Source organism: Scylla paramamosain, chromosome 3 (assembly GCF_035594125.1).
Source record: "Scylla paramamosain isolate STU-SP2022 chromosome 3, ASM3559412v1, whole genome shotgun sequence".
NCBI classification, from domain to species: domain Eukaryota; kingdom Metazoa; phylum Arthropoda; class Malacostraca; order Decapoda; family Portunidae; genus Scylla; species Scylla paramamosain.
Genome location: NC_087153.1, coordinates 2,145,001 through 2,157,500, shown reverse-complemented (window position 1 = coordinate 2,157,500; position 12,500 = coordinate 2,145,001). Strand labels below are relative to the sequence as shown.

The window sequence follows — 12,500 nt, the reverse complement described above, 5'->3', positions numbered from 1 at the left end:
TGGATGGAGTTAGTGAAGAGGGAGGGAAGAAAAGAAGAAGAAGAAGAAGAGGAAGAAGAAGAAGAAGAAGAAGAAGAAGAAGAAGAAGAAGAAGAAGAAGAAGAAGAAGAAGAAAGAACAAGAAGAAGAAAAGAGAAAAGAAGAGAAAGAAGGAAAAAAATAATAATACAAAGGACAAAAAAATACAACAATCAGGATAAAAGGGAGAAAAGGAACGAGAAAAGAAAAAAAAAAAAAGGAGAATAACACAACAGAACGTTTTCCATCTATAGTAATACATTTAACAATTTAAAACTAAGCTTCCCGTCACTTGGTACTAAACCCGCTATATAAACCGACTCCCACTCCACGCACCACGCTAAAACCTCATCCTGGTTCATGTCTCTGAATCAAAGCCATCACTGGGAAAGCCGCGCCACACTGCCACCCGTAAAATGCACATATCTTCACCCAACGTGCCCGCATCCACACCAACATCACCCACGTAAAGCACTTCTCTATATATTTCCATTCACTCCGCTTTTTTTTTCCTTTTTTTTTGTGTTAGAGGGTTATTAGTGTATATCAACAAAAAAAAAAATATATATATATATAAGAAAGGTCCAGTTCCAATCCCTATAAAATACCGTAAAAGAAAAAGAAAGAGAAAAAAAAACTGAATTTGAGAAGTGTCTTGAAACTTCCCTCTAGAAAACATTTAAAGTCAAGGGCAGGAGGAAATACAGAAGCAGGCGGGCATGCAGGGAATTCCAGAGTTTACCAATTTACTCTCTGCTCTCCTTACCCATACACTCACCCATATAACAAAACACCCTTCACGTTCCTGGTTTTATCCTTAATGCATTCACCCCATTAACCTTTCCAAATACGTTCGCAGCGCCTGACCACAAACCCACCCATCCACCACACCCACCCATCCACCTACTCCACCTACTCGCGTGCTTCTAATGCTCCCACACACCCACCATTACACCCCACAGCCCTAAACCACCAACCTTTCCTCCTTTCACTGCCGGCCACACCCACCACCACCATCACCGCTTACCTCTTGGCTCTGTGCAGGGAGGCTGTGTTGTGCTGTGGCAGTCTGTGTGCGGGGCGGACCTTGATGGGCTGCGGCGTGGACATCTGGCGGGAGTAGCAGGTGGCTCCCCGTCCGCCCACGTCGCTGTGTGTTCGCCGCACCGCCCGGGGGTTGGGTTCCCGCAGCCTGTCCCCGCTGCTGCCACTGCCGCTCCCTTCATCGGCAAGACTCGCCTGGAAAGAAAAGATGAGGGAATGTAATGTGTGTAAGAGATGGGTGAGTGAAAGTACGAGGTAAGACAAAGAGAATATTATAAGGAGGACAAGAGTTATGTGTAAAATTGAAGGTAATATTGGGTATTAAAGAGAAATAAGACGAATGGAAAGACAGTGTAGGAGTAAAATTACGTAACGAAACATTTTCTCTCTCTCTCTCTCTCTCTCTCTCTCTCTCTCTCTCTCTCTCTCTCTCTCTCTCTCTCTCTCTCTCTCTCTCTCTGTCAATAATAAAAGTAAATAACATATACACGATTACGTAATAACATCAAATCAAGACACGAGTATAAAACAAAAATGGAGAAAGACTTGGTACATTACATTGAGGGATAAACGCAGGTAAAAGGAACTTTAGGTATATAATCATTGTTAGAGCCCTTCAACTTTTCTTTCTTCTTTACCTTCCTTCCTTCCTTCCTTCCTTTCCTTCTCCACGGTAAGACTGACACGCCTGAATCGATGGGACGTGAATAATACAAGAGGCAAACTTCCGAATGATTGAACGATTGACAGAAATGGAAAGTAAACTAAACAAAAAAGAAATAAAGGAAAAATACTTTAATCAATAGGTTCGTGTGCATGTGTGTATAAGAGAGAGAGAGAGAGAGAGAGAGAGAGAGAGAGAGAGAGAGAGAGAGAGAGAGAGAGAGAGAGAGAGAGAGAGAGAGAGAGAGAGAGAGAGAGAGAGAATGTAAACGAAAGATATCCCGATTAATCACATAATGCAAGTAATTAGAGAATAAAAAAAAGTTATCATCCGGTAGCACGACTCTCTCTCTCTCTCTCTCTCTCTCTCTCTCTCTCTCTCTCTCTCTCTCTCTCTCTCTCTCTCTCTCTCTCAGCTAGCTCACCCTAAGATTGCCAGGCTGGAACAGAAAGCTTCGATCTAGATGATTAAAACCGAAACCTAGATGGCGCTTTTCAACGTTTAATCGCTGATAAAAAAAAATAAAAAAAAGAAAAAAAAACACGAAAAAAAAGAAAAAAAGATACCGAGGATAGACTGCAATACAATTATTATACAGTTATTAAAGGATCCAGTGCATTTAATTAATTTTGAAATGTTTCATATCTTTATTACTATTGTTATTATTACCCCCATTACTACAACTACTACTACTACTGCTACTACTACTACCACGACTACTACTACTACTACTACTACTACTACTACTACTACTACTACTACTACTACTGTTGCTGCTGCTGCTGTTGTTGCTGCTGCTGTTACTCCTGCTAGTACAAGAACAAGAACTACTACCACTACTACTACTACTACTACTATTTCAACTATTAGTACAGCAACAGCAGCAGCAACAACAACAACAACAACAACAACAACAACAACAACAACAACAACAGCAATCATCGTCGCCATCACTGTTATTGCTGTTGTTATTGTTTATCACCATCATCCCTAAGCTCTCCTTCGGTGCGCGTCCTATCAAAGGGAGTGACCGGCTGTTACAGTGTCCTTTGTAGCCACAGTGCATTGTGGCACCAGCACAAAGGAAAGAGAGAGAGAGAGGAGATGGAAGATGAAGAGATGTGTATATATAAACGAGGAAGCAAACTTTATAGTGTCTTTACGAGACGAGAGAGAGAGAGAGAGAGAGAGAGAGAGAGAGAGAGAGAGAGAGAGAGAGAGAGAGAGAGAGAGAGAGAGAGAGAGAGAGAGAGTGTACGAATGTAAAAAAAAGGTCAAAGAAAAGTGGAAAAGTCAACAGTTTTCTATACCCATAAAAATAAATAAAAATAAAATGAAGAGAAGAAGTAAAGAAGCGGACAGACGAAGCTAAGCAAAACAGACAAGGCACATCAGCGCCCACCAGCAACAAGCCACACCTCAGGCCCTGTCAGGAAGTGTGTGTGTGTGTGTGTGTGTGTGTGTGTGTGTGTGTGTGTGTGTGTGTGTGTGTGTGCAGGCGCGTTTTAAGGAAATTATTTAAGAGGCACGATGTTTCTTTCTCTCTCTGGCCTTGAAGATCCGCCATTCCTTAGATGCGCAAAAACACACATAATAGAAAACACACATACACACACACACACACACACACACACACACACACACACACACAAATTCTTCCTGTTCCTTCGTTCCTGCAAAATTACATATATTTATAAAAAGAACAGGAGAAAACGTAGTACTACCATTCGCGTCACGATGGAAGTATCATAACCTCCTGCAGAAAGCAATACAAATACGCGAATGTCAGGCAAGTCAGGCGAGGATCAGGCAAGGCATACACGTTCGTAAACCAGCAACGTGTAAATATCGCAATCTACTCTCCTTAAAAAAAAAAAAAACGAAAATAAATATATATATATACGATAAAATAATAATAAAAAAATAATAATAATAAAAAAAAAAAATAAATAAAAAATACAGCCACAAATACACAAATACTTTACCAGGAAAAGAATACATAATAACAACACGTCAGTATATTAACAACCCCAACAAACAGCAGTATACACACACACACACACACACACACACACACACACACACACAGCTAAGTAATAATCCAAACAGTAAACCAACTTGACCGCGTGGCCACAAAAATAATAAAACAACACAACCATGACCTCTCTCTCACACCCCCACTCCCCGTTTTCTTTCCTGCATTTCCTCTTTCTCTCTCTCTCTCTCTCTCTCTCTCTCTCTCTCTCTCTCTCTCTCTCTCTCTCTCTCTCTCTCTCTCTCTGTCGCCAGTCGTTTCCTTCAAGTCTGAGAGAAGGAAAGGGAGGGATGGAAAGGATACGTGGAAAAGAGGAAAGAGAGGAAAGGAGGAGGAGGAGGAGGAGGAGGAGGAGTTTAAGGCTGTAACCAGTCAGCCTATTTATAAACGTGATCCTTACCATGAAAAGCAGACAAAGCATGAGAAAGAAAACAAAAACAGACATGGGAGAAAAGAAAGTCAAAGAAAAGTCAGCGTGTGATGTTTACAAAAGTTATGTCAGTTAAGAGAGAGAGAGAGAGAGAGAGAGAGAGAGAGAGAGAGAGAGAGAGAGAGAGAGAGAGAGAGAGAGAGAGAGAGAGAGAGTGTGTGTGTGTGTGTGTTCAAAGTAAGCGAAAAACCTAACTTTTGTAAGCTTGAAGATGCAAAAAAAAAAAAAGAAAAAAAGAAAAAAAAGTTTACTAACAATCCCTTTCCCTGCCAAACAATCTTATCTCTCTCTCTCTCTCTCTCTCTCTCTCTCTCTCTCTCTCTCTCTCTCTCTCTCTCTCTCTCTCTCTCTAATGTAGCCTTCAACTCTCAGAAAAAAAAAAAAAAATCTATAATGCACGCGCGTCACAGGGAAATGTCATTCAGTCTAAACAAATGCAAGGTTGTGACCCTGGACGTAAATACACATCAGGAAGGTTTAACTGTATTACGCAAACGTTTTACCAAGATATACAGCCTCCGTGCGTCACACCAGAAAGTAGTTAATGGGGATAAAATTGTTCAGTAATCTTATAATTAGCGCTCCCTCTCTCTCTCTCTCTCTCTCTCTCTCTCTCTCTCTCTCTCTCTCTCTCTCTCTCTCTCTCTCTCTCTAATAATCCGTGAACGTCTAAAATCCAGTCCTAGGGAACAACAGTGTCTTGGGTAAATGTGAAGGAATTGCTGTTGCTTTGGCATGAAGTGTGACCAAATGTGAGTTTAAATGAACAAAAAAAGTTTAGTGTTATAAATTCTGACAGGTATAAATGAAAAAAAAAAAAAGTAAATTAAGCAAAAAAAGTAAAATATTAAATGATTGTCATGCCCAAAATAGAACAAACACATTTACGAATAAGCAGTTCAATTATTATTATTATTTTTTTTTTATTAGTTTGTTCGCTCACCACATTAGACGATAAAAGCAAAGACGGGCTTAAGATGCAGAGAGGCAGTTGAAGAGCCGGTGATAATATATAATTTTAGCGATGCAATATTACACCCTCATATAATGTGCCGCGATATGATGGCGGGGCGGAGGAGGAAGCTGTGACGTTGAATATGAAGCTCCGCCCTTAAAAAAAAATAACAATAATAAAAAATAAATAAATAAATAAATCAATAAATAAATAAAATAAAATCGCATGGAGACACATTAAACGGCTAAAAAAATAATATAACAAAAAAATATCTTCCGAGTATGCAAGAGAGTTCAGGCCGCCAAACGTTCTCTGCTCTCTAACACTGTGCAGTTCAAAGAAGACAGTTTGCTGATGTATGAAAACCACGTCACTAGAATATTACGTTTAAAGTTTCCTAGACAGCCAAACCTCCACACTGCGCCTCTCGGTGACCGGGAGCACAAAGGTCCCTGTAAGTATCTTGGGAACTGGGGATCGCTATGGTCTCGACATTTAATTACCCTTTCACTGCGACACAAAACAATTAACAGAACCAGAAGTACCAGAAGTAATGCGAGGAATCTTTACGAGCATTTACAATAAAGAAGGGATGAAAGGGGACGCTGATTATTTTCGATTTTTTTAGTCTGAATGTTTTCGATTTTCTACAAAAGTAATCTAAACTGAATGTTTTCGATTCTTGCCAAGAAGTATTATTTTCGACAACCCATTTTATGTTTTTTTGGACTGTTTTCGACACAACTCTTACACATTTAGTGTCCGTTTTGGATTATTTTCGACACAACAATTACCTAGCTATTTACAGTTTGGATTATTTTCGACACATCATTGACCTAAATCAATATTTTTTGGAATATTTTCGACACTTCATTCAGCCATTTTAGACCTTCTTTGATTATTATCTTGTTAGGTTAGGTTAGGTTAGGTTAGGTTAGGTTAGTTTTTATAGTCTTTTGTTTAAGTCTAAACGTGACGTGATGTGACAGTTCATTTTATCCAGTGTCGAAAACATTCAGAATTTACCATTTTTTAGTGTCGAAAACATTCAGTTCAATATTTTTTTACTGTCGGAAACATTCATAGTGAAGTTTATTTAGTTTCGAAAACATTCCAACCAATGTTTTTAATGTGTCGAAAATAATCATGATTGAAAAATATATTACAGAACCATCGAAAATAATCAGTCTAAGTTGCCAAATCATTGTCGAAAATATTCATTCTTAAACATGTTAGTCTGTCGAAAACGTTCAGACTAAAAAAATCGAAAACAATCAGTCCACCCGGGATGAAAACGAATAGATTTTGCAATTTCTACCCACTTTAAATATTGTAGGTGGCTGTAGAGCAATTAAAGATGTCTCAGAGTGATTGGTAGTCAAGGAAAGATGTACCAAATATCAGTCAAAGGCTTAAGATGCTGTCCTACTTTTGTTCTGGTCAGGGCTTCAGTACCTAGCCAGCCACGGCCTCTCTTGGTTGACCCTCTGGATGTGGCGGCGATCTCTTACTCTTGTTTAGGCTGAGATTACAGGATTTCACGAAGTTTCACGGTGCCATCTTAAAATCAGTGAAGTATGTGTTGTGTTCAGAAAATATCTCTATCTAAGAGTATGTAATTTCCTGTGATTTCGGTCTAAAATGGACTAAACTATTATGTTCCAAATTTAACCACCAACATTTGAAGGGTTAAAGGTTTATCCCGCTTTCTAGTCCATTTCTCAGTGATTGTATGGAGGCATTACATCTCCACCTACACCACATATATACACAAAACACATTAACAAATTCTCAAGTATTTACACCCTCCCCACGAACAGTAGAGGCGGAGGATTACACCAGTATCTTTGTTGCTTGTGATGGTCTCAGTTTCCACTAACACTGTAGTTCTGTTGTGGAGTTAAATCAAAGAGCCTGGTTAGGGCGTAAAGGTCTGCTGCGGTTCGAAACTCACTCGTATAGCAGTTTTGGATAACATACGCCAAGCCTCCAGTCATAGTTCTCGACCAAGCTACGCAACAACACCCAAGCTAACAGACAGGGGATTATAAACACTGACACCGCACCTCCACTGTATTCACGCACGCACAGCTGCCTAAAGAAGAAATGTCAGATTCTACAAAAATGTTCCTGACGCACACACACACACACACACACACACACACACACACACACACACACACACACAGTACCAGCCACCCACCTCCGCCTATCGCATCCCGAGTTCTTGGTTCCTGAGATCTCCTAATATAGAGCGGTCCATTATTCCATACCTTAATTCCCATTCCATATACAGAGACACGAGATTGACTGAAGTTTACAGCACCACTACTCGAGGACAACTGCTCTTTGGGCTAGGAGAGCTGGACGTCGTGTTGACGATGAGCCGAGAAGAGGAAATGTAACATTGACATTCTACGAAACATTTACATAAAAAAAAAAAAAAAAAAAACAAAGGAAACGGAAAGGAGACACACGATTCAAATTCCTTCACACACAGAGAGGTAAAGTACTCGTAATGCAATACACGACAGTAATAGCAGCGAATTCACCTCCATTACTTATTTTTTTTTTTTATACCAAGCACCAGCCAGTGTTCGGCGTAGGTATGTCTGCCCTTCACAGTACCGCGGGTGACCACATTCTTTGGGCTTGCAAGAAACGCACCGCAAGAAATGGAGCAGAATGTTTCAGTATGTTGCAACAGTCTCTCTCTCTCTCTCTCTCTCTCTCTCTCTCTCTCTCTCTCTCTCTCTCTCTCTCTCTCTCTCTCTCTCTCTCCAGCCCGCAGCCTTAACCCTCTGTCCTTCCATCCCTCCTGTCCGCCCACATCTCTCATGCAGTTCTCTCTCTCTCTCTCTCTCTCTCTCTCTCTCTCTCTCTCTCTCTCTCTCTCTCCTGCTGAAGTCGGATCAGAGAGATGGTGACTCACACAAACACACACACACACACACACACACACACACACACACACACACACACACACACACACACACAGAGAGAGAGAGAGAGAGAGAGAGAGAGAGAGAGAGAGAGAGAGAGAGAGAGAGAGAGAGAGAGAGAGAGAGAGAGAGAGAGAGAGAGAGAGAGAGAGAGAGAGAGAGAGAGCGCAATGACAATACTGAAGCACCTGACACCTGCTGGACGCTAAATTGTACAGTTTCCTCTCAGGTGATGGCGTGACCAGGCACACGTAAGTACGTCATGACCTGCTACCACCGCTACTACTGCTGCTACTACTACTACTACTACTACTACTACTACTACTATTACTACTACTACTGCTACTGCTACCACCACTACTACTACTTAAGCTACTACTGTCAATGAACTACTGTCACTGCTGCATAATTACGTAAGCTTTTTCATTCCCTCCCAGACTGCAAGATGAGCAAAAGCCAACAAACCCTGTGTGTGTGTGTGTGTGTGTGTGTGTGTGTGTGTGTGTGTGTGTGTGTGTGTGTGTTTTCCCTCTGTATTTTTAAGGAGCATCGTAAACGCAAACTCTCCACGTTTCATGTCACTTTTTTTTCCCCCTGTTCGTTTTGACTTGAACCGTTTTCTTTCGTCCTTGGTTTGCAATGCCTGCAAGGGACGCACCTTTACTAGTTGCTGCAGACCCGTGTAGATCCCCATGGTGGCCGCCTCTGCAGTCTACACTACCACCACCAGCCAGGCACAGTACTCAAAAGCTTTGCTCTCTCACCACGACTGTTTTCAAAGGCCACAGAGATGACTGGCCGTGTTCTCAAGACTGTTTCTCGTGTTAATAATTTGTGAATCTTGTTAATCTCTCACTACAACCATAAAACACCCTTTAAAAGCCGTGCAACTTCAACTAGTCGAGCCTTCTAAATGCAGTGGAGGTGCGGCGTAGGAGTGTTCGAGAATACGGTGCACAGCCAGCACAGCCCTCGCACACACACTCGCACACGGATGCTGTCTATTTTAGGTCCGTGGACGCCTGCTGGTGTCAGTCTTGTCAACACGGAGGGGACAAAAAAAGTTGCTTCCAGGCGGGGCTCCTCCCTCTCTATCTCACTCGGTCGTTCGGTCGGGCCCAGCTCAGCGTCGCGCTCTCCTCATCGTCGTCCTCTTCTCTCTTCCATGCACTGTTTACGCGCACTCTTACACGCTACTATTATGTCGCCGAGTCTAGTTTCACGGCAGTATATTGCGCCGTTTGTGGAATGCAAATGAGCGCCGTGTATGTCTGAGTGTGGTTTGAAAGTTTTAACGCGCCAGCTGCCGTTGCTACTGTCGCTGCTATTACTGCCCGCTCGTGTGTCTGACCGCCGCCGAGGTAAGAAACGGAACAACTGAACTGACTGCCTAACACTGACCCTCGCCTCGCCCACTACTACCTCGCCCAGCCCTGCCAGTTGCCCGCGGGATGGGGGGCAGGGATCCGGGCGGGAGGAGGCAGGTGGAGAAGGACGAGGAGGAGGAGGAGGAGGAGGAGGGAGACGATGCCAACTCGTCCCAGCTAACCGCTCGACAAATTGACGGTAAATTACCCCCCGTTACGAGACTCTTCCCGTCCCTCCGCCCTGACACTCATTCCAGCCGCGGTCTGGTGAACGAGTAATTATTCCCCCGCGACACAATGCGGGTCGCGGGGAGGCGTGGCGAGGCTCCATCGTGAACGTCTCATCATCATCCAGGCGGGTAAATGACGTGGTGGCATCTCGGCGCGGAGCACAGCGGCGGGCGGGCGTCCTCTCTTCATGAACGTTACGGACAAGTTCCTTTTGCCTTCATTTCAACGTTATCGCTCACTTCACGTCTAGCAAATTAGAAGAAACGAGTTGTCCTGGTCCACGAGGCACGCTGCGGGGCCAGGCATGCAACACCACCACACCAGCGAGGCTCTTCTGAGAATCAGAGACGTTCTACTTCCCCGACCAGAGTGAGGAGGAGAAGCGTGGGAAATCCAAGGGTTTTTAGGAGGGGTGGACTTGTCGTGTGAAACTTCTCAATCCAGCTTGCTTCCGAGGCATCTTCTAGGGAAGGGCGGGGGTTTGGGGGAGGTGTGAGAGGAAAACAGCTGAGTGGACAGGAGAGAAGGGAATGTGAGGTGTGGGAGACTCTTTCTCAAGTAAGTGTGGGAAAAAAAACTTAAGAAGCTCGTTTAATTTGATGAAATAATTGTTGGCGTTGCTCTCATTTTTACTATTACAGTTATTATTATTAACACTACCATTACTCATATTTTAATCCTTGTCCCTGCCATCATCTTTGTTGCAACACACAATTACATATTCTTAACGTCAGCAGTGTTTCAAAGAATTATGAATGAATGGCGTTGAGATTTTCTAAGGCTAAAATTTCCTATTAAACACGCACCAATGAAAACTCAAGTGCAACCGGGAGTAGTAGTAGTAGTAGTAGTAGTAGTAGTAGTAGTAGTAGTAGAAGAAGAAGAAGAAGAAGAAGAAGAAGAAGAAGAAGAAGAAGAAGAAGAAGAAGAAGAAGAAGAAGAAGAAGAAGAAGAAGAAGAAGAAGAAGAAGAAGAAGAAGAAGAAGAAGAAGAAGAAGAAGAAGAAGAAGAAGAAGAAGAAGAAGAAGAAGAAGAAGAAGAAGAAGAAGAAGAAGAAGAAGAAGAAGAAGAAATTAGTAACAGGAAAGAAGAGGAGAGATGAGGGCAACGGAAGAGGAAGAGGAGGAGGAGGAGGAGGAGGAGGAGGAGGAGGAGGAGGAGGAGGAGAAGGAGGAGGAAAGTATGTTCCGAGTCACCAAGACAACAAACGGAAACACCTGTACCACCACGACACACCTGATTCACTTCCTTCTCTCCCTCTCCTCTACAATCTTTCCTACTCTCTCTCCCTTGTCCTACAGTTTTTCCTCCTCCCTCTCCCCCACAACCTCGAGCTCTCATTAGAATGACTTTTCTTCACACCCTGACCAGAGAGAGAGAGAGAGAGAGAGAGAGAGAGAGAGAGAGAGAGAGAGAGAGAGAGAGAGAGAGAGAGAGAGAGAGAGAGAGAGAGAGAGAGAGAGAGTGTGTAATATAAATACCTGTTTCTTTGTAGTTTTTCTAAGTACATCCTCATCCACTTCTTCTTCCACCTCCTTTCTCTCCTCCTCCTCCTTCTCCACCTCTAGTGCGTCCTTCTCATTAAAACACTCCTTCGCGTAAGTAACGAAGAGAAGGAAGACGAGAGTGACGAGGTGGAAGAGGCGGAGGAAAAAGCACTCCACCACTTCTGTAATCCTCATGGTCTTGCGCCTTTCACAAGTCCATTTTTCTTTTTCCTTTTCCTTTTCTCCACCGTCCAGAAATGACCCTTTTATAAAACTGAGCCAGCCAGGAATCGTCACAGAGGAATCTCGAGCTACACTACGTTAAGGGAGAGCGGGGACCCTTCTTTTAACATCTTAACGATACCACGGCAGGAATGTTCTGGTTGCGATTAGATAAATTAGATAAGAATAGAATGTCAGTGGTGGTGGTCGGTAGGGGGTGGTAGGGTGGTGGACTGGGGACTAGCACGTGAAGGTATAGAGGCAGGTAGTCAAACATTCCAATTATATGTCTTAGCTTAAGGTGTTTCGCCATACAGTGACTGAAATATGACAGCTCTGGTGGGTGTTTGTGTAAATCATTCTTTTTCATCCCTGTCTGGTGTTTAAACTGAGGGTCACACGCGTGGGTGAGTGAAGGGCAAGGGCAGATGTATGTGTGTGAGTGTGTGTGTGTGTGGGAGGTGTGAGAATGACAAGAAAGGAAAGAAGGAAGGAAAGACATTTTTTTTTTTTGGGGGGGGGGTTAATAATATTTGAAGTAGGTGGATTATTTTTTTACCAAGTGAAGCATTCCTGATAAGATTGGTTTTGGAGGAGAAGTGACGTTGTTATGAGGAACGGATGCATACTGTGGTGATCCATATCTCTCTCTCTCTCTCTCTCTCTCTCTCTCTCTCTCTCTCTCTCTCTCTTTTTGTCAGGGGAATGAAAATTATATGGAATGGTTTATGGGACTCGCTCTTTGCCCTTCCCCCAATCCCCCTTCTCTCTCTCTCTCTCTCTCTCTCTCTCTCTCTCTCTCTCTCTCTCTCTCTCTCTCTCTCTCGCTCGCTCAGTCAAGGTTATGAAATTTATATGGAATGGTTTATGAGATTTCCCCCCCCTCTCTCTCTCTCTCTCTCTCTCTCTCTCTCTCTCTCTCTCTCTCTCTCTCTCTCTCTCTCAGCCCAGGTAGTAAGGGTGCTGCCGATGTAAATACTAATGAGTAGGGTGACAAAACCTTGTTAATTCAGTGGCGGTGCCTTGTTACCTCCACTGTCCTCGTGGCCTCGCGTTCCTGGGCCCGAGGTCTGATGGAGCCTGCGCCGGATTTTAGTGGCGCCAG

General features: G+C 43.1%; 1 protein-coding gene across 6 annotated transcripts in view; it reads right to left on the bottom strand.

The window, feature by feature from the left end:
- Positions 1–12,500, bottom strand: part of LOC135089167 (uncharacterized) — a 203,134-nt gene that overhangs the window by 29,281 nt on the left and 161,353 nt on the right. For all 6 annotated transcript variants that reach the window (XM_063984470.1, XM_063984509.1, XM_063984491.1 and 3 more), the window contains one exon: positions 1,046–1,257. In XM_063984470.1, coding sequence (XP_063840540.1) covers positions 1,046–1,257 — 212 coding nt within the window. The remainder of the gene's footprint in view (positions 1–1,045; positions 1,258–12,500) is intronic.